At 49.7% G+C, this 27,526-nt stretch overlaps 1 protein-coding gene across 2 annotated transcripts; it reads right to left on the bottom strand.

The window, feature by feature from the left end:
* Positions 1 to 27,048, bottom strand: Dnai2 (dynein axonemal intermediate chain 2). 2 transcript variants are annotated; one of them, XM_074045220.1, is made up of 13 exons: positions 26,661 to 27,048; positions 21,048 to 21,238; positions 19,573 to 19,734; positions 18,526 to 18,647; positions 15,498 to 15,640; positions 13,940 to 14,053; positions 9,962 to 10,101; positions 9,121 to 9,243; positions 5,197 to 5,420; positions 4,268 to 4,403; positions 3,419 to 3,565; positions 2,384 to 2,611; positions 1 to 1,030 (listed from the first exon to the last, which is right to left on the bottom strand). In XM_074045220.1, exons 1-13 carry the CDS (start codon positions 26,812 to 26,814, stop codon positions 890 to 892), a joined length of 2,025 nt encoding a protein of 674 aa, XP_073901321.1. In that variant the 5' UTR covers positions 26,815 to 27,048; the 3' UTR covers positions 1 to 889. The 2 variants fall into 2 exon arrangements, with proteins under 2 accessions (XP_073901321.1, XP_073901320.1); XM_074045219.1 differs by having other exon boundaries at positions 2 to 1,030; positions 21,048 to 21,241.
* Positions 27,049 to 27,526: the final 478 nt, after the last annotated feature.

Below are 27,526 nucleotides of genomic sequence, written 5' to 3' on the forward strand. Positions count from 1 at the left end.
CTTACCCACTGCTATGCTGCGCTGTGGGCACACCCATGGCCTTCCACCTTGAACAAAAGCCCATAGTTGACTCCCACAAGAGGGGTGGGAAGTAAGCTGCCTGGGCTCCCATTCTGCCCCTCACCAGCTCTGAGACCTGGGCACTTCCCTGCATTTCATCCACAGCCACTTTCCTCCTCTGTAAGTCAGAGCACACAGGGACTTTGAAAGAATTACACGAGCGCCTACGAAAGCTCTTAGGACCAACAGGTGCTAACGATTGTTATTGTTACTGTTGCTCTAATTTTACAAGAAGTATGGTGATTAAAAGCATGCAAGTGCATCCAGGATAATTAAGTCCATCTTGCTCATCCACTCTCACACATACTCAGAGGCCTCTGACATAGCTGTGTGTCAAAATGCCTCGGAGGAGGAGCTGCTCAGAAAGGCCTTGCAGAAGTGGGCAGTTTTCTGTTCCTGATTTGCAGGTGGATGAGGGAGGGGAGAAGGGAGGAGGAGAAGCTCTTCCCCCTCTGCAGGTCTTCCCAAGGCCAGCTATGGCTGGTACAAGTCCAGCTGAGCTTGGAAGCTCCTCCAGGAAGATGATTGGTGGGGAACCCAGGAGAAGCAGACTAAGAAAACACCTAGGACCAGCCGCTAAGGCTGTGGAGTCGGCCACAGGGTGGCTGACACAGGGGAGCCAGCACAGGGACAAATCCTGCCCTTTCCTCTCTAGAAGGGAGTGTGCGGGCCAATGATTTGTAGAGTGGGGATGGTCAGGGCCCCAGGGTGCCCCCAGCAATGATGCTTTAAGGGAGAAGCTCAACTCCCCACTTTTATAAGACCTGTATGATACCAAGAGGATGGAAGGAAGGGACAAATAGGGACAGTGCTGCAGGTGAAGGCTGACCTAAGCTGGCCTCTCTTCCTCACCCCCTTCTTCTTCCCTGCCATTTTCTCCTTCAGCATCTTCTGCCTCCCAGGCATCTTCTCCCTCCCCAGCATCTTCTTCCACCAGCACATCATCTGCCTTTGCACTTGACCGTTTTCTCTGAGGAGAAAGCAGAAATGTTGGTGAGGGGTAGGCCTTCCCCATTCCCCAAAGGTTAACCCCATGAGACCCAAAACAGGCAGCTGCCTGGACCCTGAGTGCCGAGCGCCCAGGAGCCCAGGGTGCCAACTCTGTGCTGGCCAGGGCCCAGTGGGTGCTCAGTCTTTGGGGATGGCAAGTGGGCAGGGTCTTGGGAACATGACAGTCCTGTTTCTGCCATTACTGACCAGACCACCTCAATCCTGCTCTTCCTGGGGCGCCTTGGCACCTTCACCTATAATGTCTGGGCTGGGATTAGAGATAAGATTGTAAGAGTCAACACATAGTGGATGGCCTTGGTTCTGGGCAGTGCTTTCTGCCCCTAGAATTTTGAGCCAACTGCTGAGGGTAAGGAGAGACAAGGAGGAAGAGTGTGGCAAGAAAGACAGAAGACAAAGTCCATGAACCTAATACCTTCTGAGGCTTGAATTTCTAGAAGTTCAAACTGTTGTGAGGAGTGTATTTCAGGATGTAGAGTGATCAAGGTCACCTTTCCCTTCTGAAGGGCTGGATGGGCCAGAGGTTGATGGTTGGGAGGAGACCTGACCCCACTCCCAAAGGTAGTCAGTCTTACTTTCAAGGGTGGATCCTGGTTACCCTGGTTTAGTCTTTTCCCTGCTATGCTAACAGAGACAGTTTTGTTTTGGTTTTGGTGGGACTGGGGTTTGAACTCAGGGTCTCATGCTTGCTAGGCAGGTGCTCTTTCACTTGGGCCACAACTCCAGCTTCCCTGCCATGCTGATCCTTGGCCTTTCGCATCTTAGCATTTTATAGTAAGGCACTATGATGCAGATAGACAAGGTATTTTCTTCCTCTGTCACCTAGTCCAGAAGAGGGCCCAGAGTGTAACTAGGTACTATCATTACAGCTCAATCCCCTTATTTTCCAGATGGAAATTAAGGAACCAAGAAGTGAAATGACCAGTCTAGGTGACACAGCTAGAAAGTGCTTTAGAGCTGGGGCTGAGGGCAAAAGGGCAAAACATAAGTCACAATTCTGACACCAGGCAGGGGTAAGCCAGAACACTCCAACTAAGGAAGTCATGGCCTTCCTCCACGGGCTTCAAGGCTCTCACTCCTCCAACAGCACACTGATCTCCGGGGCCCTCACTCAGTGGGTCACCCCGCCTGCTCAAGATGTGCCTACCATGACAGGAAGGGAGTAATTCCTCCCATTTACCAGGTGGACAAATGAAGGTCCAGCGAGGAAGGCTACATGCTGGAGGTCACCCAGGAAGTCAGCAAGCAGGTAGACTCAGGCTCCATGGCTCCCTCCCAGCCCCCAACCCACCAGGGCCCCTGCTGAGGCCCTTACAGCCTTTGACTTCTTCCTCATGGCCTCTGCCTCTTTCCTCTTCAGCTCTGAAAAGATGACACTGAAGAATTCCTCCTCAGCAGTGGTGACTAGCTCGTTCAAGTCCACGGCCAACAACTCGTCTCTCTGATCCTCGTCCTTGCCCTCTGCCTTGCCTTTCTCCTTCAGCCGCATCTCTCGGTGCCTGGCTTCTAGGATCTTCTCCCGCCGGGTCTCACGCTCAAACATCTGGAGCACACATGGACAGAGGCCGCTGAGAAGGGGGAGGGTAGCTAGGACTCCAGCACAGGGCCAGGCTGGCATCTACTAAGCTCTCCTTGCTCTACTCAAAGCAGTCCCCACAGAGGTGTGTCTGCACACAGGGCTAAAGTCAAGGAAAAAGGGTTGAATACTGGTGTCAGAAGGCTGGAAGCAGGGATGTCAAGTTATTCAGTTCCAAGGAGACACCAGGTACCTAGGCTAGAGGGTGAAACGTGTCCTCTGTGTTATGCAACATGGCGCTCCTGAACCCAATGGAGGACCAGCTCCGTGGGGAGACCCCAGTCTCGGGCAGAGCCAGGAAGTTGGAGGACCAGGTGCCTCAATCCCACAGTGTGCCCTATGCTGGGGAGTGGGCTCCAGGGCTGCCTGGGGGAGGAATTAGTAGTGGATCTCAGCATCCCTTCCTTGGGGCAGGTCACATTCACCTGTCTTCTGTTTTGTCATCTGCTAAGCCTTCATTTGAACAGTTCTGCTACCAAAAACTTATATACATTGTTTGAAACTAGGCAAACAGACCCATTCAAACCACTTGGATTTACAGCTAGAAAACGGATACCTGGGGAGGTAAAGCAGCTTAGCCAGGGCACTGAGCCACACATGGTTGAGTGAGGGCAGGGTGACACCATTAACACCATTTGCAGAGCCCGCTGTAGGACACCACACTGCCCACCCCCAACAGTGTGTCCACATATTTCCCAAGAGGTGGGAGGGAGGGGACATAGGACTACAGGACATGTGCAGAATGGACCTCCCCCCCCAGCACCCAGCACTTACGGAAGAAGCTATGTTCTTCTCATTCCTCTGGAGGGTGGAGAGCCCACTAGAGACTTCTAGCAGGGTGGTTGTCCCTAGCTGGGAGCCACAGGCAATGAGACATCCGTTATCCTGCACCCGGAGGCAGAAGAGAGCCTCATCACACACCTGTTGGAAGAGCCGGGGTAGGGGAAGAAGAGAAGGACAAAGTCACGTTTGTCTGATCATCTGAGCTCTGGGGAAGGTTAGCCTCTCAGCCCTATTCAAATATTCTTGATGACATCCCCTGTCCCACAGGGTGAAGTGGTTGGGAGACTGGCTGTCAAGACCTTGACCTCCAACTTCATCACTACCATCCCCATTAGTTCAGCCCCATTCATTCTATGGATCCCAAGCCTGGTGGCCTTCCATAGTCCTAGCTGGTGGGGCTCAACTCTGGGATTTTGCTTTGCTAATATGAGCTCAGGCTTGAAGGGGCCTCCACTGGTCTAAGGGTTATGCTGGGGGCAGGACAGATCAGTTTAATTCTGTAAAATTCTGTTTTTGTTTGTTTTTCTTGTAGTGCTGGGGATTGAGTCCATAGCTGCCCATGCTAGGAAAGCTCTCTACTACTGAGCCCCCAGACCTTCCCCTCTGTCTTAATTCCCTTGGGTGATTCTGCACTGCCCTCGTAGTCAAGTCCCCCACTCCTCACCTTTGCAGGAGCGCACGTTCCTGAAGCCAAAAATGTCAGCCAGCTGCAAATTACCCAGAGAGGCCTCAACCAAACACACCTGACCATGACAGCGTGCTTACAATGTACCACATTCACACCTATCCCAAGTCTGTCCTAGAAGGGCCTGGATGCACAGGGAGGGAGATGCACATGACCTTCAGGCTGAGAGCAGGATCGCATTGCTTGAACACAAGGTCCCAGATATCCAGGGTCCCGTCCATCTTGGTGGTGAAGAAAACAGCTGGTCTGATGGGGCTCCAGGCTCCATCGGTGAGGTAAGCCATGTGGTACCTGTAGGGGACTGTGCCATGAGTCAGGGACTGTGGTGAGGACTAAGTGCCTGCTGAGCCACAGCTCTGCTCACTCAGGCACTCATGAACTCCAAAGCCTCCAGAAGTTCTTCCCTGGGTCTGACTATCAGTGTACCAGCCTCACCCATCCACGGCTCACAGGGCACTCTTTGCAGGGCTGTGGGACGGTCCTTCCCATGAGCCAGCCACTGGCCTTTCTCAACAGCAAACCAGACTACAGGTTGTGCTGCTGGATCTGGATCCAGTCCTGGAACCCACAGATGAGGTTGGAGGAAGGTCATTCCTGGGAAATTCATATCTCTGAGATCAGAGGAGGGTTGTATTTCCAACTTGCCTTAATTTGGGTTTTCAAAAATTTGTTCAATGAACATGGAACTTTTTTTTTTAAGAAAACGCACATGGTAGGGACTTTGAGTTTTCCCTTCCTCCACAGTGGTACAGTTGGAGGTGGACCATGGTGGCCATGCTACATTTCCTGGCCTTATTTGTAGCTAAGTGTGTGGACAGCTAGGCTACACACTAGAAATAATCAAGATAAAAGAAACTTGGGAGATTTTTGACAATGGCTAATTATTAAAGTATATCCCAAATATTGCATGGGACATACTTCTATTTAAAAAGAATCACTGGGTTTTTTTCTGAAATTTAAATTTCACTGGAAATCCTGGGTTTTTATTTGCTAAATTTTACAAATGGAAGAGTCTTTACAGTGGCCCCCCCTTGTCCCCTCCCCTTCTCTGTGTCCCTTCCTGTCCCCTGTCTCCCTCCCTTACTTGGTCCACATAATGGACGACTCCCGGCTATCTTCAGACCAGATGCGGGCTGTCCAGTCGCCAACAGTCAGGAAGTTCTTTGGGTAGAAGGGGTTTCTCTGGAGGGCGTAGATGGGGCCGTGGTGGCCTGAGAAGGTACACACAATCTTCTCTGCTGATGTCTTGGCCTTGCGGTTGCAGGAGATGACAATACCCTGCTCAGTGCCGACCATGAACTTGGTTGGCTGTGGAGGGGATGACATGAGACCTCAGCTCTGGACTGGCCTGGCATGGCCAGCAGTCTGCCTGGGCATCTGCCTGCTCTATCAGGGTTTAACCTCTGCTCAGGCTGTGCCCTGCCTCTCTTGAGAGCTCTCCCCACTCTTCCCACCCTCATCAGATCTTCCTTTCGGCAACCTGTTTGAGGACCCCCTGATTCTTCTGGTACCTAGAGGGTCATCACTGACCCCCTTCACACATCATCATTGTGTCTGTTAAGCATTTTACCATCAGAATCCTGAGTGTCCATTTATAGAGAGACTAAATTAAGCTGAGACTGGAGAGCCGTGTGGTCCTGATAACCCAGAAGGCAGGCAGAGGCTTATCTGGCATGACAGTGACATTAGCCCTAGGTTAGATATACCTGAGATCTCAGAGCAGGTGGCTGGCCAGCACTGGGGATGTCCAGCACTGGCACTGTCAGGTGATGACATTGTCTCCCCACCAGCCTGTGAGTTCTCGAGGGGAGCAGGATTCATCGCAGGGGCCCTCTCTGCCCAGGGCGGCTTCTGCCCTCACCTTCGATCAGTCAGAGCAAAGTTCTGTGCTCAATGCAGCTCTTACTAAGGTGAGGCTGGGGACAACCGAGAGCGAAGGCTCTGCCCCACCTCCCTTGGGTGGAAGTAGAGATGGGGCCTCAGTTCTTTGCATTGCCCCTTTCCCTTCCTATGCACTGGGTCATATGGGACCCCACGGGAGTGTGTGGCTACCATGCTGCAATCACAGGAAGCCGGGAGGAAAGGTGGTCTGGGGTGAGGCCCTTAGCGGGAAAGATTACAAGGGTTGTCCCAGTGGGTTCTGGCCCACCCTAGTCCCCATAAGTATCTATGACATCTTCAAACACACAGGCATGCTGCCTTGGAGGTGATGCTGTAGGCGGTTCCTGAGGCTTGGAATATGACCCCGTCCCCACATCAGCTTGGTCAATTCACACTTCCTTCAGGATTTAACCAAACCTTACCTTTGCAAGGAGACCCCCAAGATCACCTTCTTTCTTTCTTTCTTCTTTTTTTTTATTGTGATACTGGGGTTTGAACTCAGGGCCTACACCTTAAGCCACTCCACCAGCCCTTTTTTTGATGAGTTTTTTTGAGATAGCATCTCACAAACTATTTGCCTGGGCTGGCTTCGAACAGCGATCCTGCTGATCTCTTCCTCCTAAGTACCTAGATCACCCTGTTTCATATTCAGCCTGAGCCCTGGACCACCCCATAGCTCCCAAACCACCTTACCCTGAGCTGTTTCTGTTCCCATAGCCCCCACACCTCCTGCATGTGTATCATATTTCTTTGTTTACTGTCTGTCCCACATGGACAAGTCAAGCTCCTTGAGGTCAGAGACATTTGTCTCTGTTGATCATGGATGTCCCCTCCATGCCCAGGACAATGTCTGGTATGAGTAGGGGCTCAAAAGATAGATGGTGAGTGACTGAGTCAATGATGTGAGATGGGAGTGAAGAACCCCACTCCCAAACTACACGACAGTGCACACCCACACTCATGAATTAACCACTATTGCCAAGAGATGGAAGCAGCCATATGTCTTTGAGTGAATAAACAAAATGTGAGCTACACATGTGCTGGAATGTTATACAGCCTTTAAAGGAATCATGACACATGCTCCAAAATGGATGAAGCTTAAGGACATTAAGCCACTCACAAAAAGACAAATATTTTTATGATTCTACTTAGGCCCCTACAATAGTCAAATTCTTAGAGGCAAAAAGTAGAATGGTGGCCAGGTGCCAGTGGCTTATGCCTATAATCCTAGTTACCCAAGACATCAGGAGGATCGAGGTTCGAAGCCAGCCCGAGGAAATAGTTTGTGAGGACTGATCTCGAAAAACCCAGTACGAATCAAGGCTGGTGGAATGGCTCAAGGTGTAGGCCCCGAGTACCTCCAAAAAAACAGGTTAAGATGGTAAATTTTATGTGTCTTTTTTTAACCACAACTAATAATATAAACACAGAGCCGGGCATGGGGGTACAGTCCTGTAATCCCAGCACTTTAGAGGCTGAGGCAGGAGGCTCACGAGAGACTACATAGAGAGTCCCTGTCTCAAACACAGGCTGGGAGTGTAAGTCAGTGGTACAGCATGTGCTTAGTACACACACACACACACACACACACACGGCTGCAAAGTTGAGTATCAAAGGAAAGTGAAAAGACCAAGCTCAAGAAGCCCTGAGAAGTAAGCCATCAAGCAAGCTGCAGGACACCTGTAAGCATGCCAGGGAGGACAGCCATTCAGACCCACGTGGCCCAGCAGGCCTCTGACCTCAGCCTTTGTGTGGGGGTGGGGACGGACCTGGAGTCCAGGGCTTGAGCTCCATCTTTACCGTGTGCCAGGGCCTGTACCTTAACCTCACTGGCACTCATCTGGTTGATCTGAAGGCAGAGACGAATACATTCCCTCATAAGGTGGGCAGGGATGATTACGCGTGGAAGGTAGCTGCCAGTGCCAGTACAGCGTGGGCGCTCAGTAAGGGTCAGGTATGGAGAAGTGGGAACTAGCTGTGGGGTGGTCACCATATCCAGCAAGCAGCCTAGAAACCCCAGCAGCAGGGGCAGAATGTTTTCCTGAACCCTCCCTATCCTACCCTCCATCCTGTGCCTCCTCCTATGCCAAGGTTGGGGGTCAGTTGAATGAATTTCCACCTCATCCTACAAGACATGGGTGAGGACTCCCAGGGCAGGTGCAAGGCCACAGCCTCCCAAGGTTCTAGGAAAGATGTCACGGGAAACAAGGCCTCGTGGAGAAAAGTCCCCCTTAAGGAGGCATGGTGGGAATAAAATACCAAGGGCCAGGTGGAATGAGGAAGTGAGAGTCAAGTGCAAGAAATGTTCCTGTGGGCACCAAGGTCAAACCATGATCCCAGGGAGGGGCAGCCAATCAGCAAGGCCCAGGAGCAAGGAAACAGCCAATCAAATAACTCCAAGCAGCTCTGGCTGTAGCTGTCTGCTGTCTCCCCTCACAGCCTCCTAATAAGCCTTTGCTCCTTGTCCTCTCCTCTCAGAAAATTCTTTTACCAACCTGAGGTCTGAAATCCGTGATAGGCCTGGACTTCAGTAAGATATAAACCAGGAGCCAGCTTCAGCCAGGAACCATTGGGAAAAATTGTTCCCCTGTCTTTCTTTAGAGAGGGAACCTTCATTTGCTGCTTCTAGAAACTTCCCTCTTCTGACCCATTCTCATTATTGCTCAACTTTGGGTATTTCTTTACCGTCCCTTCTCAGTTGCTAAACACTGGAATCACATCTGCGCCTTGGTTTTTGGATGTTTTCCCTCTAATCTCCTTTGCCTCCCAAATACCTCTTTCCTTCCATGAGGTAGAGAAGTAATCAACCCAGGATCCTGCACGAGGCAGGGACGGTCTGGATATTGGTCCTGGTCAGGGCTCTTCCCATAGAACAGGGCTTTTTTGTTTGTTTGTTTTTAATTGTGTCCTGTTAAAGATTGCCTGCTGTCACCTGCCAAACTGGGATGTCCTGAGATGGCTGCCTTCCTTGAGGACCTCTGCTGCCCTCTGCTGGAATGTTGCTGCAAAAACCCACACAGGTGGAGGACCTGGCTTTGGGAAGTGGCCGCCCTTTAGAGGGAGGTGGGGCACAAGCAGAGGCCTGAACTTAGCTGGAGCCGGGAAAGTCAGAGCAAGGAACACTCACCAACGTAGACTCGAACTCCAGGGAGGTGGCTCCCAAGGCATTTTCCAGCTGCTCTTTCCTGGAGATGTCCATGATCACCACCTCGGTGGGCTCGCTCAACTTACGGATGTCCCACCACATGACCTGGTGGAAGGAGGGGGCAACTGTGAGACCTTGAGATCCCTGGGTTTTGCCCCTCCCCTACCTTTCTGGGGCCCTAGGGTATGGGATCCCTGGGCAAACACTTTGAGAATCGCTGCTGTGGGCCACAGGTTCACCAGTGCCACTGCAAGCTGCGCAAAACCCAGACACCGGGGCCCCACTCCAGCCTTACAGAAGCAAAATTGCTAGGTGTGGGTGCAGGAACCTGGATTTTTCAAGGCTCTCTATGTATAGTGATTTCTATCCCTTGGCCTAATAATCCCATTGTCACAAATGTGTACCAGATCTGCACACGTGTGCCAAACTCTAGGCCCAAATGAACTCTTTGCTATACTTCTTCTGGTTACAACAAAAGACACAATCTACTTAAATAAATTATGATGAAGCCACAACCCACAGCACTTTATAAGCATGGGTAGTGGTTTATAAAATCCAGAACTGTCTCTGAGATATGCTAGGAGCATATCAAGTGCAGAAGAAAAAACAAATAGAGAGACAGGAGTTTGCCTGAATGTGCAGAGGGTGTAGCTCAGTGGTAGAGTGCTTACCTAGCACGCAAGAGGCCCTGGGTTCTAGTTCCAGAACCACAAAATAAAATGGAATAAAATGTAAAAGGAAATATTGCCCAGATGATTTCTGATGGCAACCAGGGGACCTCATGAGCCCTCTCCCCTCCCCTCAGGGCCTGGCCAGGCGGTACCTGTCCATCCGTGGATGCAGAGAAACACTCGGTACCGGTCTTCGACTGCAGCCAGATGGAGCCATACACAGGGTCTCGGTGGCTAAATTCGATGGTGGACAGATCTGCAACCAGGCTGCCCTTCCGGATGTCCCAGCAGGCTGATGGAAGGGAGACAAGGGAGAGGTGAAAGGAGGCCCAGGCTTCCTTCCCTAGTGCAGGGCCCAGGGCTTTAGGGACGCTACTTCTCTGGCTTGGGGGGGTATGTGGATTTTTAGAATCAGGGCTAAGTTGAAACCAGCCTGGGTTTCCTGCCAACCCCAGCAAATCTCTGGAGAGGCTCCAGGAGTGTACCCATTCTGTTGATATCCTGCACTCCATGTGCTGAGTACACCTGAGGCCCTGAGGAAACCACCAGGAACAGGCCAGTCTCAGTCTCTGGGGAGGCTGGAGGGGACCTGTATACAGCCCAGGCTGGGATTTGCTACTGTAAAGGAACACACAGGGTGGCCAGAGAAGTCCTCCCAGGGAAGTGAATGGAGCTAAGACTGTGGGTGAGCCTCAGGGTGCAGTGAGCCAAGCCACAGGGAGAGTGTCCAGGCTCTACTGCAGGGAAAAGCACTCGGAGAGGTGCCTAAGGGGAGAACACTGGGAAAATCTTCCTGCTGCATAGACTCACTCACTCTTATCTTCTGGGCCTTTGCTGCCTCCAGAAAGAAACTCAGAGGAGCTTGGCTCTCTACCATGACAGCTCTCTTGGTGCTTTGCCTACAAAAGCCTGCTTTCTGTCCTGATCGATTTGGTTTTCATTTTCCCATGGATGTACACCAAGGACCCACCCTCTTACTCAGAGCCCATTCCAGGAACACTGGTTTTGTAAAACAACAAAAACACTTAGCTCCTAAGTTGTAACTTCATATTCCCTCAAATCTCAGGCTTTTGCCCAGTGTGTTTTCTTGACTAAGTTTGTCCTGCTTGGGCAAAGCAGCATCCAAGGGTGACTCCTACAGTCCTAGCAGCTCTTACTGGGGTCGCCTTCTGCTGGCAGGAGGATAGAGTCTGGGCTGCACTGAGCTGGTGTGAAAAGCCACCAGAAGGGGTCATGCATAATGATTGAGGCTGCCTCCTGAATAAATCACAGCAAAGGGTTCTGCTGCAGTCTTTAGAGCTTGGGCACCCAAATAACCTGTCTTCCCACGGCAGAAGGCTGCAGGTCTGAGAGAGAAACCATGGGCTTCAGAAGGCCTGAGGCAGTCTGTCCACAGATAACTAATCCCCTCCCCTCCCCTCCCCTCCTCTCCTTTCTCTGCTCTCTCATTCTCTCTCTCTCTCTCTCCTTCCCTCCCCCCACCACCTCTAATAGGGTCTTGCTATGTTAGCCGAGGCTGGCCTGGAACTCAAGATCCTCTTGCCTCCATCTCCCAAGAGGATTACAGGTATGTATCACCATGCCTAGACACACAGGTATCTGAGAAGAAATTTCCCAGCCATTCCAGCTCCACTTGCGAAGAAGGGAAAGTAAAAGACCATGTGAAGGAGAAGGGATGGAAATCTTTTTCTGCCCCAAGGTCAAGACTGGGCTGGTGTGTTGTTGTGGGGTTGGGAACCTGCTACTTCAGGGCTGAGGATAGAGAACAAGCAGGTTTCTTCTGGCCTCACTAGGGTTTGTTTTTCCAAGTGTGCCATCAGCAAAAAATGGTAGGGTAAGGAGCTGGGGGTGGTGGTGCACTTCTGTAATCCCAGCACTTGGGAGGCTGAGGTAGGAGGACTGAGAGTTGAAAGCCAGCCTGGGCTGACTCAAGACCCTGTCTCAAAAACAAACAAGAGGGACAGTAATAAGTAACAGAAGGGCTGGATTTGATGAAAGTGCTCTATATGCATACAGGGAACTATCACAATGAAATCCTTTTGTGCAATTCATGTACACTAATGAAAAAGTGAGAGCCAGGTGCTGGAAGCACACACCTGTAATCCTAGCTACTCAGGAGGCAGAGATCAGGAGGATCATGGTTTGAAGCCAGCCTGGGTTAATAGTTCTCGAGACCCTATCTTAATAAAACCCAACACAAAAAAAGGGCTGGTGGAATGGCTCAAGGTGTAGGCCCTGAGTTCAAACCCCAGTAACTCAAAAAAAAAAATTAAAAATTAAAAAACCCACACTCTCCAGTTCTAGGGGACCCAGGAAAACCAGCATCCTGCATTGTTTGTGTTGTGGTTGGATGGCTGCAAGGACAGAGCAGACAGGGGCTGGATGGAGCTCTGTCCAAGTCCCATGTCAAAGAACTGTCATTATGCAACCTGAGGATCCCTCTTGCAAGACTGTGTTTGACTTGCCTCGGAGTTTGCTCAGGGATTTCACTACAGGCTGCTGCCAAAGTGCAGCGCTATCCCGAGCAGTGGATCACAGATGGCGCAAACAAAAGGCCGACCAAGACGTTTATGAGGAAAAGCTGGAGCTGCAGGTGTCCACGGGGGCTTTGAAAAGCCCTGGCACACCCCTGGGCCTCTAAAGGCCACCAGCACAGGTCGGGCGGTGTGCTTGCCCAGCCCTGGGGACATGCTCGGGAGAGAGCACCATAACACCAGAAAGACATTTATACAAGCAGAATATGTTCTTATCAAAGCACCTGGAACATTCAGGACAGACAACATGCCAGGCCACAATAAGTCTGAATAAATTAAGAAAGACTGAAGTCATTCATGAAGGTATCTTTTGTGACCAAAATGCAATGACACTAGAAACCAATAGCCAAAGGGAAACGTGGAAAAGTCACAAATAGGGAGAACTAAAGAACACACATCTGAACACTAGTGGGCCATAGGAGAAATCGAAACGGAAGTTAGAAAATCTGTGAAATGAGGAGCACAAAAGTACTACAGCACAAAACAGATGAGATGCAGCTAAAGTAGTGCTGAGAGGAAAAGTCACCACTCTAGGTCCCCATGTTAATAAGCAACTCGGAACAGAAAAGAAGGGCTGGGGTGGGGGCACCGCCCAGTAGTAGAGCACTTGCCCAGCATCCACGATGTCCTGGTTTTGAGCCCTAGTGTTACAAAGAAAAAAAATCTGTTCAGAAAGAAAAAAAGAAAGAAAATAAAAAACCTACCTGGAGTCAATAATGTAGACTTCCACCTTAAGAAATCAGAAAAGAGGGCTGGAGAGTGACTCAAGTGCTAGAGCACCTGCCTAGCAAGTGTGAGACCTGAGTTCAAACCCCAGTGCCACCACGAAGAAAAGAAGGAAGGAAGTGAGGGAGGGGGGGAGGAAGGAAGGAAGAAAAGAAGGAAGGAAAGAAAGAGAAGTTAAAACTCCCAATAAAGAAAGGCCCAGAACCAGAATATTCCCATGGCATTTGCCATGGGAATTGAATTTGCATGGGACATTGAAAATGAGTGTTGATTCCTCTCAAAGGATTCCAGAAGACAGAAATGACGGAGACACTTCTCAACTCCTTCCTTAAGGCTAGCATTACCCGTACCTTTTCCCCCGATGCCTCTCCCAAGAAATGGTCCCACCACCCCGAAAGCTGGCCTCTAGGGAGTCCAGTGGTTCTTGACTTTACTTGAATTATAGCTTTTAAACCTTTTTGTTTAAATTTATTTATTTTGGGGGCAGCACTGGGGTTTGAATTCATTGCCTCACACTTGCAAAGCAGGCACTCTTACCACTTAAGCCACTCCACCAGCTCATTTTTTTGTAATGGTTTTTTTCCAGATAGGGTCTCATGAACTATTTACCCAGGGCTGGTTTGAAATCTCAGTCCTCCTGATCTGCCTCCTGAGTAGCTAGGATTATAGGCTTGAGCAACTGGTGCCCAGAAACTTCTAAACCTTTCTATTTGTGCTAATGATAGACTTACTCGAATTGTGACAGCTGCAGGCAGTACAGAAGTGTCAGCTAAACTTGACTGTCCAGGGAGATGGAGACGTGGGAGAGGGGTCTGAGGTGGTCAACTGTAGGAAGTGCCCGCCCACTTGGTCTTCCAGCCCCAGCCTCACCTATCTGCCCATTGTAGCAGCCCCCCAGGAGCACGTGGGAATCTTTGGGGTTGTATTCCAATGTGACCAGTGGAGAAGATGACTTCAGGGCAAGTTCAGGCCTATTGGGGTTTTCTATAAGACAGAAAAAAAAATGATCCCATCAGTTCTGGACAGAAAAAGACAGGGTCAAAGGCTTAGCCCCTTCTACAAGTGGTGGGAGGGGACAGAGGTGGGGAGACACAAAGACGAAGCATGGGAGCCCCTCTGTTATCTCAGATCCCTCTTGATCCAAATCTTGGCTAATGGCTTTATTTGGAGAGATCAAGATTGGGGTGTGTGTGTATGTGTGTGTGTGTGTGTGTGTGTGTTTATGTGTGTGTGTTTGGGGGTACTGGGGTTTGAGCTCAGGGTTTTGCACTTGATAGTCAGGCACTGTACCACTTGAGCCATGTGCCAGTTCTTTTTGCTTTAATTATTTTTCAAACAGGTCTCACTTTTATGCCTGGAACTAGCCTGGACTGCAGTCCTCCCTTTTATGCCTCCACATAGCCGGGATGACAGGTGTGAACCACCATGCCTAGTTTTTTATTGGTTAAGATGGGCTAATTGTTTACCCATGTTGGCCTCCAGCCTCGATCCTCCTGATCTCTACCTCCTGGATAGCTGGGATTACAGCAGTGAGCCTCCTCACCCAGCTAGGTGTGTGTTTAATTCTAGTTCTAGTTCATTTCCCAAGTTTGGTGTGAAATCGGGTTTTTTGACCCTCAGGTTTTGTTCATTTGTTTATTTTTGTAGCAGGATTGGGGTTTGAGCTTTAGGCTTCACAGCTTGCTAGACAGGAGCTCTACCACTTGAACCACATCCCTACTCCATCCCTCAGGTTTTTACATAAAATCAGCTCTCCACTAAATTCCTCCACCCAGGCCGAAGTCCACCTTGGGCACCAGGGTGCTGGGAGAACTTGCTGGGCTGCTGAAGAGAGTGCAGTGTCAGCGACTAGCTGGGACCTGTACATTTATCATAATAAGGAAAATGCAAGAAGACTGACCACGTGGCTCCCTGCTCCCTGCCAGACAGAGCTGGCCCTTTGTAGACAGGGCTACCAGGTGAATGCACGGCCCCTCCTGGCCAGGAAGTAAGGGTGAGGGTGAGGAAAGGCATGAGCCCCTCCCTCCCCCTTGGGCTCCCTTTTCAGTCTGCTGGGCATCTTTCCTGTATGCTTTTTAGGAGCTAAGAATTGGCATTCCATGGGGTCTGGTATTCATGCCCAGATTAAGAATTTGTAATCTGGGGGCTGGGGGTGTAGCTCAGTGGTATTTACCTAGCTTCAATCCCTAGCACTGGAAAAAAAAAAATCTGGAATCAAAGGAAATTTCCTGCCTCTGATTTGGCCCTATAGGGCTGAACCTGACCTCAGTCAGGGAAGGAACAGGACAGGTGTCTTGCTCCTCACTTCTGGTCTCTCCCGGTGAATGTCTTTGACCCCTTGCTTCCACCCTCTACCCCTGGTTGCACTGGCCTCTGCCCTTGTCCCCCAGCGCTGTCTGGCCAGTGGGACCCCTACTTTACGTCTCACCCAGGTCCCAGATATACGACTCGTAGCTCATGCCCGCAGGGGCCCGCTGAAAATCCAGGCAAGAATACGCCACTGCCAACTTCCTGTTGCCATCAGGGTGCCAGGAGAGGTGTGTGGCCGTCCGCTTGATTTCCTGGGGGTCCCTTCAAGGGAAAGCAAGAGGGAAGAAGACTGGAGAGTGGGGCTCCCCCCAATTCCTTATTTACTAGATTTTTTTCCTTTAAAAAATTCAAATGTATCTAAGCAATTGCTTTCACTCAGAAAAATCTATTTTAAAAAAGTTGTCAAGACTCTCATAAATGGAAAACCAGTTTCACCAACTATAACTAGAATGTAATAATAAAAATTGGGAAAATAGAAGCAAAACATTGAATTCCAGTTTAACACTTTCAGCTGCTGAAAGTTTTGAGTCAGAGTCTGATCTTCCATTGCTGTCAGAATAAGGGGGAGGGGACCCAGACATTAAACTCTTTGGTTATTTGCCCAGATGAGTTGAAAACTTCTGTCCTTACAAAACCCTAGGCATGAATGTTTATAGAAGCTTTATTCACAATTGTCAAAACTTGGAAGCAAGCCAGGCACCAGTGGCTCACGCCTGTAATCCTAGCTACTCAGGAGACAGAAATCAGGAGGACCGTGGTTCAAAGCCAGCCAGGGCAAATAGTTCATGAGACCCTATCTTGAAAAAAAACAGAGAAAAGGGCTGACAGGGTGGTTTGAGGTGTGGGCCCTGAGTTCAAACCCCAGTACCACAAATTAAAAAAAAAAAAAAAGGAAGAAATGAGCTGTCAAGCCACAAAGAGACATGGGGAAACTTAAATGCCCATTAGTAAGTGAAACAAGCCAGACTGGAAAGAATGCACGTTGGATGATTACAGTGATGGACATTCTGGAAAAGGCTAAGCTGCGGGGACAGTAAAAGGATCCAGGGTGCCAGGGGTTGGAGGAAGGAGGGATGATACACAGCACAGAGGCCTTTTTAGGGCAGTGAAAGCACTCTGTAGGATACTGTAATGGCTGCTACATGTCATGTGACATTTGTCCAATCCTACAGAAGGTGCAGCCAACCCCAAGAGTGACCCCTGCCGTAAACTAGGAACTCAGGGTGATGGTAAGAAACCCGTGCGGCATGGATAACGGGTGCTGCGTGCTGGGGTGGGAGTTGGGGGTGGCATGTGGCAGACATATTTGAGTAGAAAGAGGCAGGCTGGGGACTCAGGAGACCAGAGCTCCACCCTATCACCTGCCCACAGTGTGCCCTTGCATATGTGCCTGCCTGGGGTCAGCGTCCTCATCAGTAAAACGTGGCAGATGGGAGCTACACACGGTGGTACATGCCTGTAGTCTCAGCACTCTGGAAACTGAGGCAGGAAGATCACAAGTTCAAGAGGAATCTGTGCTACACAGCGAAACCCTATCTCTAAAACAAATAAAACCACCAGGGGCTGCTCTCGTAACCTCTACGTAGGAGGAGAGCCCAGAAAGCCTGAGGACAGCAGGAAAGGGAGCTTGAAGCTGCCCTTCCCTCACCTCTGAATACCCCGGCTGTGGTGGTTGGTTCCATGCCCTGGACTAGGTCAGGTACTTCCTAGGACCCTCAGTCACTTGGTGGCAAAAGAAGTGTCCCAAGTTGGTACTGGAGGTGAATCACTCCCCAATGCCTGTCATCCTTGTCATCTGCGTCACCCAGAGCAGACCTGACCCCTGCACTGGGTCCTCAGATGCCCTGGCCTTCACATCCCACCCTTCCCCTCTGCCCCTCTTCTGCCCACCTCCATTTGTGCCCCTGCACTTCCAAGAACACCGCTCTCACCCTTACCTCCCTTCATCAAGTCTTCACCCCTGACCCCAAGCTCCCCTCCCTGTGCTACAAATGTGAGCAAACGCTCTGGGTTCTTATTTCCTGGGTCTGCTGTAAGAATTACACCACAAACCAGGTGGCTTTTTTTTTGGGATCACACCCAGGGCCTTGGGTATTCTAGACAAGCGTTTTACTGCTGAGCCACACCCCCGGCTGGAGGTGGCTTAAAACAACAGAAATGTGTTCTTTTCCAGGTCTGAGGCCAGAAGTCAAAAGTCACAGGCATTCTGTGCAATGTAGCACATGCACACACGTGTACACGGTACACAGCCTGTGCACATGTGAATGTGTGATTCATAGACATGTATGTTTAAACAAAAATGGCACTCTCCACATACTGCTTTGCACCTCGTTGGGTTTTTTTTTCTTTTGGCAGTACTGGGATTTGAACTCAGGGCTTCACACTTGCTAGCCAGGTGCTCTACTACTGTGTGAGTCATGCCTCCAGCCCTTTCTGCTCTCATTATTTTAGAGATAGGGTCTCACTTTTTGCCCAGACCAGCCTGGACTGTGATCCTATTTAATACTTCCTGCCATAGCTGGGAGGTGGTATGTGCCTGGCTTGCACCTTGTTTTGATTTGGTTTGCAAATAATAAAGCTTGGTAATCTCTCCCAGTTGGCCCAGAAGTTGCCCCTTTCATTTTAGTGGCTGCATGGTATTCCATTGTGTGGGAGTACCAGAATTGCTGGACCCAGCCCCCACTGATGGATTTAGCTTGTTCCAGCTCTGGCCAGCAAGCACCCACTGCAGGGAATGTCCCCAGATACAGTGGCTTCATACACACAACATGGATACATCCCTTTCCTAAATTGCTATCCTTCAAGGTTATTCTCAGATCCACTCCCACAAGTGCAAGGCAGACAGGCTCTTTGCCCACCATACTGCAGGGTCTGTCATGCCCAACGCTTTTACTGATCCTGCTTGTCCACACCTGGCAAATCACTTGAGGTTCTTCCCTGAAATCTGTACTCCATTTCCATCAACCAGATTCCCCCAGGACAGGGACCACTTCTCTGCTGGCTACCTTCTCAATCTGCCCCTTGCCAACCTCAGAGCACAGAGAGTATTACACCCATTGCACAGAGTGATGGGAAAGAAGTCCCCTTTGGGAGTGCCCACCCATGGGGTGACAAATAGCCAAATGTCTGCCTCCCTATGAAACTACCTGAAGACGTTGATGGTTTTAGCTGAGGGGGCCTCCTCGGTCACCTCCACGGCTTCCTCGTCATCAAAATACTCCTCATAGATGTCAATGGCATTGTTCTGCTTGATGCAGTGTTCCATGATCTAGGGGACACATGGGATTCTTAGTAGTAAAGAGAGATCCTTTCAGACTGAGCAGGGCTGGGATGGGACCTGGGAGGAGCAAGAAATGTCTAGCAGTGATCTTTGCCCATCTTTTAGCCTGTGCATTTTCAATGGACACTTTGATTGATTAATACTTGGGTGTAAAGCAATACACTTCGTAACGCCTCAGTTAAGTACGGACCAGATAACATGATAGTGGCCCCATAGTGATGCCTAGTGATGTCATGGCCATTTTCATCTGTGTAAGTACACTCGATGATGTTCCCATGACAATGAACTCAGCTAATGGCGCCACGTGATCTGTATCCATGTGTCTATATGCAGCGACAGTCTCCTGCTCCCTGTCCTGCAGACACTGGTTGCTACAACCTGAAGGCCCTCCCCATTATACCAGGTGCCCAGCAAGAAAAAACCCACCCCAAAAGCCATTCTTTTCCAGAAAGCCTTCCCTGATCCCTTCAGCAAGAAACTGACTCTCCCTCCTTATGGGGCAAAATGGCAAATCCCCCTTCTCTTTCTTTCTATATTATATGATGATGTCTCTGTTTTTGTCTTTGACCTTCAGTGGGTTATAAACTCAGTGGAGGCAGGATGTATGTGAGATTCACTTTTGCAATCTCTACTGAGCTTGACATAGACCTGCTGAATCTACCCTTGTAGAATACACAATGGATCCCTATTGGCTGCTCGCTAGGGCTCTTTTGGAGTCACCTTTGCTTAAGGGGCTTCCCACCTTTTAGACTCCTCCTAAAACCTGTTCAGCTTTGGACCTCTGGCCTTCTCCCCCCACCTTCCTCAGTAGTCACAGGAGCTTACAGCTGTGCTGTGCCAGGCACAGTTGGGGTGTGGCATGTCCTAGGGGAACTGGTGAGGCTGTGGCAGCTAGAGCTGGGGGAAGCCTTACCGAGCCGAGCTGCATGATGGCATTGATGTAATTCTCATCCTTTTCCACTTTCTTCCGGAAGCGGATGGTTTGCTCCAGTTCCTGGGGGTTCACATCCTTGGGCCAGCCCCCTTCGACATGGTTAACCCCCCGGGTCTCCATCTCAAACCGTTCTGTGTTGGCCTAAACAGAGAGCCACAGGTGAGGAGACACTGGTCCTGATGTAAGCATTCAGTTCCTTCTGCAAACCAGGACTGTAGGCTCCCAGGACCCTGAGCGCTCAGAGATGGACTGATGAGGTGCCTGGCCAAAGCCACAGAGAAGCAACTTTCTGGTCCCCAGATGGCCTTAACAGTGCCACCCTGTGGAGCTAGCTGCTTTGCAGTCGAGGCCAGTGGTTATGGAAAACCCAGTGCTGACCTTACCCAAATCCTAATAAGCCTCAGGAGCCCACACATCTGTTCTGTGAGATTCCAAAATTAAAAAAAAAAAAAGTGAATAACCCTCCACCCCCCGCCCTCCGCATTACAGTGTCACAGAAACCAAAACTTTACACAGATTCACCTGTGGGAATTGCTTGTCCACTTCCTCCCACCTTGGCCCATTTTTTAAAAATTATGATTTATTTTAATTTTTACTATTTTAAACATTTCAAAGTGTACAATTTGTTGACATTACTGTGCTCAGTGTCGTGCAACCATCACCACTTTCTAGTTTCATCCCAGTGGAAATCCTGTCCCATTAAGGATGTCGGTCCCGTCTCTTTCCATTTTAAAACCAGCTCCCCAAAGTGAGGGGCCAGGAAGGGGCTGTGAGGGAAAGCCTGGTTAACGTGGCCAACATGTCTGCCATTTTGATTTGGGCTGCACCAAGGTGCCTTACCTGGTCCCTGAAACAGCAATTCGGCTAAGAGAGCAAGAAGCTAGTTTGCTTGAATAGTGAGTCATTGGAACCACCCACTTGTGGACGTGTTTTGGTCAAGTCAAGTGTGACTTTAAATCAGATGGTGTGGGGCATGATAAAAAGGGTTATCTCACTCTATCTAATTTTCTCTCAGCAGCTGCTGACCTAATCAATCAGGGGCTGATCCCCTGGTTCACATGGGCCTTTGAAGGCATCTTGGAGCTCCTTCCTGTCCCAGCCGGAACTTCCTGTGGGACACTTCCCTTTTCTCAAGCTTGGCAATTGTCTGGAGTTACGAATTCCTACTCCCTCAGAGTTCCTCTCTCAGAAGTACCAAAAGGTCCAAAATGACTAGTGAGAGTCTTAAAGGTGAGGCCAGACCCTTGGGAGAGGGAACATCTTGGCTTATGCTCCCCTGTCCCATCTTCTCCTCACCTTGGCACTGCAGTGGGTCTCGGAGTGACTGTGCCCCACACTTCCAGCACCTGTGCTGGTCCACTATAACTGGTTTCCAGGAGGGCAAGACACCCAGTCCCACTTACCTACCCCAACCACACCTTTGCTGGCCTGGTCCCTCAAGACAGGTGACCCACCTCATGTTCTGACATGCTGGTTGAGCACTGGATACCCGTGTCCACTGGGTTCCGCTCCACGAACTGTGCAGCCAGCTCGGGGTTGGGTGAAATGTCGATGTTCAGCTCGGCATGGCGGTCTGAGAAGTTGCACTGTTTCCCAAACTCGCTACGCTTCTTGACGTACACGTAGACAATCTCCATGGTGCTGGCTGCTGCAGGGCAGATGGTATGGGGTGAGAGGCCCTCCCTGGGCTCTGCTCTGTGTCCACAGGCAAGCCAGGATGGCTCCAGGCTCTCCATCTGACTTGTGGGGAGCAGGGGAGGGGAATCCTAGGGGATCTGTTTTAAAACCGCATCTGATCCAAGGGCTGACTATAGGCTAAGCATAAACAACCTTGTCTGGTTCTTGCAATCACGTTCTGAAGTGGGCAATAAAACCACCATTTTACTTAAAGGAATTTGATACTCAGAGGGACCTTGAGTGACTTACCCATCATCACATAGCTCTAAGTGATACAGCTACTTTGCCTGACTCCAAAGCTCTTACCCACCAACTGATGCGGTTTCTACTGAATCATTATGTTTATTGAGAGGCAGGAAGAAATACTGATGATGATGATAGTAGACTAAATTTCCTGCCACACTAGGGACCTGAACCACACAGTACACAGATTCGAGGGCCCTGGGCCTCCTCTGGAAGCCCCCACCCAATTATCCATTATAAAAAGCTCATTCACAGCAGAGTTCTAGGTACCATATCACTCTCTGGGGGTGGCCCACTGGGAATCTTCCTTCCACGCCCTCTAACCAGGCAGAACTGAGAACTGCACAGAGAAGGAACAAAGCCAGGTGGCTTTCTCAGCAGGAAGAGCCTCAGGGCCTGCGGGAAACTCTCCGATCTGTGCCCTTGGCCTTCAAAAGAGAGAACTGGAAAGCAGGCTGGGCACAGCCCTACCCTTGAGTTCTGGCCCTGCCCTCCACAGCTGCACAGCCTTGGCTCAGCGCTTAGGTTTCCAGAGATAACCCAGTCAGGGGGTGCTGAGAAAGTGAAAGGAAATGCCACGGCAGCCCCAGGGGTGGTGTTCAAATGCAGTGCAAGGGAGGGCTTCCTCACCAATGCTGATTAGGTATTAAAAATACAATGAGTTAGGGTAGTGGGAGTGGCTCAAGTGGTAGGGTGCCTGCTTAGCAAGCTCGAAGGCCTGAGTTCAAACCTAACCAATGGGCAGTTCCCACAAATTGGCTCTTCATTCTCCCCAAAAGAGATCTTGACCCTTCTGACTTCCCCCACATTGCATCCATAGATTGTAGGGATGCGGAGGGCTGAGTGCTTCTGGGTGACAGCTGGCTGGCCATCTGATAGCTGACTTTCTGACCATGCCAACTCTCAGAAATTGTGTGTTTGGTAGCAAGTTCCCAAGGACCCAGACTGTGGTGTCATCAGCTCCTGGGGCTGCACAGAGCTCTGGGGTAAAAGCTACCAAATGAGTGCTCAGGGTGTTTGGGGAGATAAATTGTACCAGCTTGCTTGCTGTAGCAAGACAACCCAACAGGTTCCTCCCGTGAGCAGGTGTTGCTGACTTCAAATGAAACAGGGACCTGGTAGGAAAATGACTGGAGGGTGGATCTCTCATTAAGTAAAACCCACAGACAAACACACAAACTCAGGAAATGGTATTACATAACAGAAATGCTAAAGTAGCAATTCATTGTATCAAGTAAATTTTACTGAGGGTTTTGTCCAAGAATGTCTTCAGAGGCACCAAAAGTGACCCTTCTTTTGAAAATCTAGCCGGGCTCTGGTGGCTCACGCCTGTAATCCTAGCTACTCAGAAGGCTCAGATCAGGAGGATCATGGTTCATAGCCAGCCCTGGGAAAAAGTCTGGGAGACCTTATCTCCAAAAAAACCATCACAAAAAAGGGTGGGTGGAGTGTCAAATCCCAGGACCAAAAAAAGTCTAATTACTATAAAGTGCCTGCCTAGCAAGCTCTAAGCCCTGAGTTCAAAGCCCAGTACCACACACAAAAAAAATCTAATTAGACTTTTCTAGAAAAGTACAAGTTTTATGACTGCAAAACTTTATCTTCATTCTAATTACCATATCCATTATTTCTCTTGTTCATTCAAAAAACATTTATGAAAGCCGAGATGTGGGGTTCTGATACAAGGATAGATCAATGGAATGGAACTGAAAACACTCAAATAAACCTTTATATCTGTGTGCCACTGATCTTTGAAAAACACACATTTAACTCAATGGGGAGAGGATGGTCTCTTCAGCAAATGGTGCTGGGGCAACTGGACATTCCCAAGCAAAACAGTGACTATAGGTCCCTACCTCACACCATACACAAAACTGAACTCATAATGCACGGTGGTTCTAAATGTAAGGGCTAAAACTATACAACTTAGAATACAGGGGCAAAGATTTCACAGTTACAGCACCTAAAGAATGAGCTATACAAGAAAAACAAACCATAAACTAGACTTCATTAAAATTAAAAGCTTTTGCACATCAAAAGATAACATTAAGAATTGGGTACTAGTGGCTCACGCCTGTAATCCTAGCTACTTGGAAGGTTCAGATTGGGAAGATCGCAGTTTGAGGTCAGCCCCAGCAAATAGTTGGAGAGACCCCACCTCTCTAAAATAAACAGAGCATGGGCTGGCGGAGTGGCTCAAGTGGTAGAGTGCTTGCCTAGCAAGTGTGAGGCTCTGAGTTCAAACCCAGTACCACCAAAAAAGAAAAAATTTAAAAAAAAACAGAGCAAAAGGGACTGAGGATGCAGCTTAAGCAAGTGATCATGTACTTGGCAGGTGGGAAGCCTGAGTTCAGACCCCAGTCTCACAATGTATATGTGTAACATTAAGACAATGAGGCTGGGTGTGGCAGTGCACATCTGTAATTCCAGCACTTGGGAGGCTGAGGCAGGAGGGTCTTGAGTTTGAAGTTAGTCTTGACTATATACTGAGTTCCAGGCCAGCCTGGGCTACATAATGAGATCCTACTTTATAAAAGGAAAACAAAGAAAATGAAAAGAAAGGTTGCTGACTGAGAAAGAATGTTTTCAAATCATGTATCTGATAAAGGATTCACATCCAGAGTGAATATATATAAAGACCTACCAAATTCTGGGCACCCTCACTGTGTGCCCACCACAACCCCCCAAATAGTTCTCCTGATTCCTGTTTTACAGAGTTCTTGTCCCAGGTCACAGCAGAACCTGGACCCAGGCACATCTGGCTCTAAAGCAGTACACATTTCCAGACACCCGGAGGGCTTTATAAAATCACAGTGCTGAGGTCTAACCCCATTCCAACTAGAACCTTATGTGTATTTTAAAAAATTCTCCAGATAATTCAGATGTGCAGCCAAGTTTGAGAACTGGTTTAAAGTGCAGGCTCCTCATCTCTCAGCTGGCATTTCTCAAACCTGTGGTATTCATTAAAAATAGACAGATCCCAGGCTCCTCTCCTGCAAATGCTGACGTGGCTGCCCTGATCCGGCTGCCCTGGGGTAGGCATTAGCAGTTTCTGTTCTCCACCATCACCCCAGATAAACACTTTCATCAGCCACCACCCCACCCAAGGCTATAAGGAGCCAGATGAGGGGTTTGAGCTTCTGACCCGAGGGTTGGGTGAAGACATAGAAGCAAGTACCGGGGTGGACTTGGTCCTAGAGCAGCTGGGATGGAGGGGTAAGAGAGGAGGGCAGGCAGTTAACTCCCAAGTTTCTTGGCATCCACACAAATTGCTTCTACTCCCAGCACCAACCTGAGCCAGACTCTTGCAGAAAGTGGTTTGGAAACCTGTCCTGGATAGAAGCAATGGCTGGGAGGACAGGGACAGAAGCACACACTGCTGCAGGGTACCCTGATATCTTTATTTTACATGGAAAAGATGGAGCTTTGGGGAAAAAAATGTACAGTCAATCAAATTCTCCCCCTTTTTTACCACACTGAGAAGCACCTGCAACTAGGGGCTGCTTCCCTACCACTTCGCCCCAACTGCTGTAAGACAGTCAGATCCTAGGGGCCACAAGGAGGCTTAAAACAACGAGGAAACTCTGAGAGACCAAAACAGCCCCTTCAGCCTGGATCAGATTTTTTAACAGCTTCTTTTTCTTGGTGCTTCCCAAGGCCAAGCCCCGAATGAGAACACAGGCACTGTCTTGCATCAGGAGGCAGATGGAGGGGACATTTAAAGGCTGCCCCCATCCCCCTCCATGATGGAAGATGGCTCATTCAAGCACCCAGTGTAGCTCTTTTCTCACAGGCTAGCTGGGCATGAAGATGAATAGCAAGGTCAGCCTAGGGGGTCATAGGTCTCTCCCCTCCCTTGGGAAGCAAGTGCTGTAGGATGGGTTCCTCAAGCTGAGCGGGAGTTGGGGGGGAGAGGGGGGTCTGCAAAGGTATGGAGGGGGCAGGAGCAGTGTTGCAGTTCTCTGGGAATTTAAGGGGTGACTGACCCCTATGGGAACCAAGAGACCTAGAGGCATACAGAAGGCCACAGAGAGTCTCAAACACAGGAATACACATGACTCAGACACACAGTCCCCAATCCAAAAAAAACCAAGTATCTCCTGCATTCCAGTCAGTGGAGGCAGTCAAAGTAGAACATGCATGGACCACAAAACCAAAATTCTCCTTGTGTGGCTAGAATGAGCAAAGGGATTTCTGGAGAGCACCTCCTGTGGCTTCTGGGAAATGTACTACCCCAACTAGGAGGCCCAGGAGATGGCAGGAAGCAAGGTCTCAGTGTGGGAGCTCCTAGGGAGAGCAATGGGGAGGGGTGGCTTTCTGCACTGAACACCACAGTGCAATAAAAGGTGAAAACACTTTCCTCTTCATCTTAGCCCCAAGGGCAGACAGTTTGTGTGCCTAGGACTGCTGGGCCCTGCCTGGCAGAGGAGGGCGGGGTGGGGGGAAGGGTTAGAGAAGCCTTTCTTTGTCACCAAGCCTCTCTAGAGCTCTTTCTCCCCTGCTCCTCCTCTTTACAAAGCAAAGAATTTGAAACAAACAAGGGGTTTGAGAGGGGAAAACACAGGATTTGTGGTAGAACATACACTTTGTGGTTCAAGAGCACCGGCGATCTTTGAACTTGTAGAAGAGAAAAACTGCACAGGCTTTGAAGGAGCTAACCAGGAGCGTAACCTTGATCATGACACCCTAATGAGAGTGCTAATACCAGCTGTCAGGCTGAGGGGCAAATGAACGGATGCATTTAAAGTACCTGCCACCTTGCAGATGTGCATGCTGTTGGTCCCCCTCCCCCTTCTTATCAGGAAGCTCTACTCTGAACAGGCCCTCCTCCCCAGTCTGGATTGTCCATCCATTTCTCTGTAAACCCCGTCAATCTCTGTAAATCTCTGTCCCCTCCAGGACACAGCCTATATCTGGACCTGATGGGGTAAGGGTGCAGGATCCTAGAAGAGTATCCAGGGCAACTAGGATTAACGCGGTGGATGAGGACACTGGGATCCAGCATCCTGCAGAGGGATTCCCAGAACGGCCCCACGAGTTTTTTGCACTATTGGTCATTATTAGCTTTGGGGAGGGGGTCTTCCCTGCACTCAGCCCTCTTCTCTTCAGGCTCGGACTTCCTGAAGGACCATGCGCTGGCCCCTTACCCTGGGTGGGCTCCTCCTTCCTCTCAGCGGACGGGAAAGCACACAAGCCACAGTCCCCGCTCCTGCGCTGCTCAAACCGCCCGGAGTTGACCGGTTGCCTAGCAATCCTGGCCGGACGCGGGACGCGCGGAAGGCCACCCGGAGCACGTGACATCCCTCGTCCTCTTTGCTGAAAGAGCAGATGATCCCTCCTCCCTCTTCTGGAGGCCTGCGGCAGGGGAGGAAGGTTTAACCGAGTCAGTAAAATACCCGTAGTGGTAATAAAGTCTCCTAACGCGCATCCGGCAGGGTCCCAAGAAAATGCAAAAAAAAAAAAAAAAAAGGGGGTCAGTGCTTAGACAGCCCCCAGCCCTGGTTGGTGAAGGCGGGCTCTGCTTTTACATGTGATCTTGGCAGGATTTTGCCACTCCTTCCTGCAACTTCCTCGTATCCCCTGCACATTGTATAATAAACACATCCGACTGCATCACCAGAATGGAATTCTTTGACATAGGGCTTTCAGCATTTTCACGGTTTAGCTGTGCAGCGGGCACACTGTAAATGTATTCAGTGTTTCTTGAATGAATGAATGAAACAATGAGCCATTTTTCTCATGAAGTTGAGGCAGCTAAGTAAGAAAACTTAAACTAATAGAAGGGTCCAGGAGGTAGAAAACCACAGCTAAGGTCCCCGGATAGCTTCCTGGGGAAAGCCCTATCTTTAGAGACTATGAATCCCAGATTGGTCGTTTATCCTCATGTGACCACGGGCAAGTCACTTTCCTTTTCTAAGACTCAGTTTTCCTAATCTGCAGTTGGGGGAACAGTGGCAGTTGCTGTAGGACAATTGGGAGGATTAAATGAGAGGGGACACAGGAACGTCCAGCC

This window comes from Castor canadensis, chromosome 11 (assembly GCF_047511655.1).
Source record: "Castor canadensis chromosome 11, mCasCan1.hap1v2, whole genome shotgun sequence".
Lineage (NCBI taxonomy): Eukaryota > Metazoa > Chordata > Mammalia > Rodentia > Castoridae > Castor > Castor canadensis.

What these genes read in the sequence shown, in the direction of transcription:
- Dnai2 (XM_074045219.1), bottom strand. Translation starts at nt 26,814, where the DNA reads ATGTCACGTGCTCCGGGTGGCCTTCCGCGCGTCCCGCGTCCGGCCAGG. An exon ending in CCATCATGCAGCTCGGCTCG is followed by an intron (nt 18,648 to 19,572) that starts GTAAGGCTTCCC and finishes TGTGTCCCCTAG; the next exon opens with ATCATGGAACACTGCATCAA. An exon ending in AGAAGAACATAGCTTCTTCC is followed by an intron (nt 2,612 to 3,418) that starts GTAAGTGCTGGG and finishes TGTGTGCTCCAG; the next exon opens with ATGTTTGAGCGTGAGACCCG.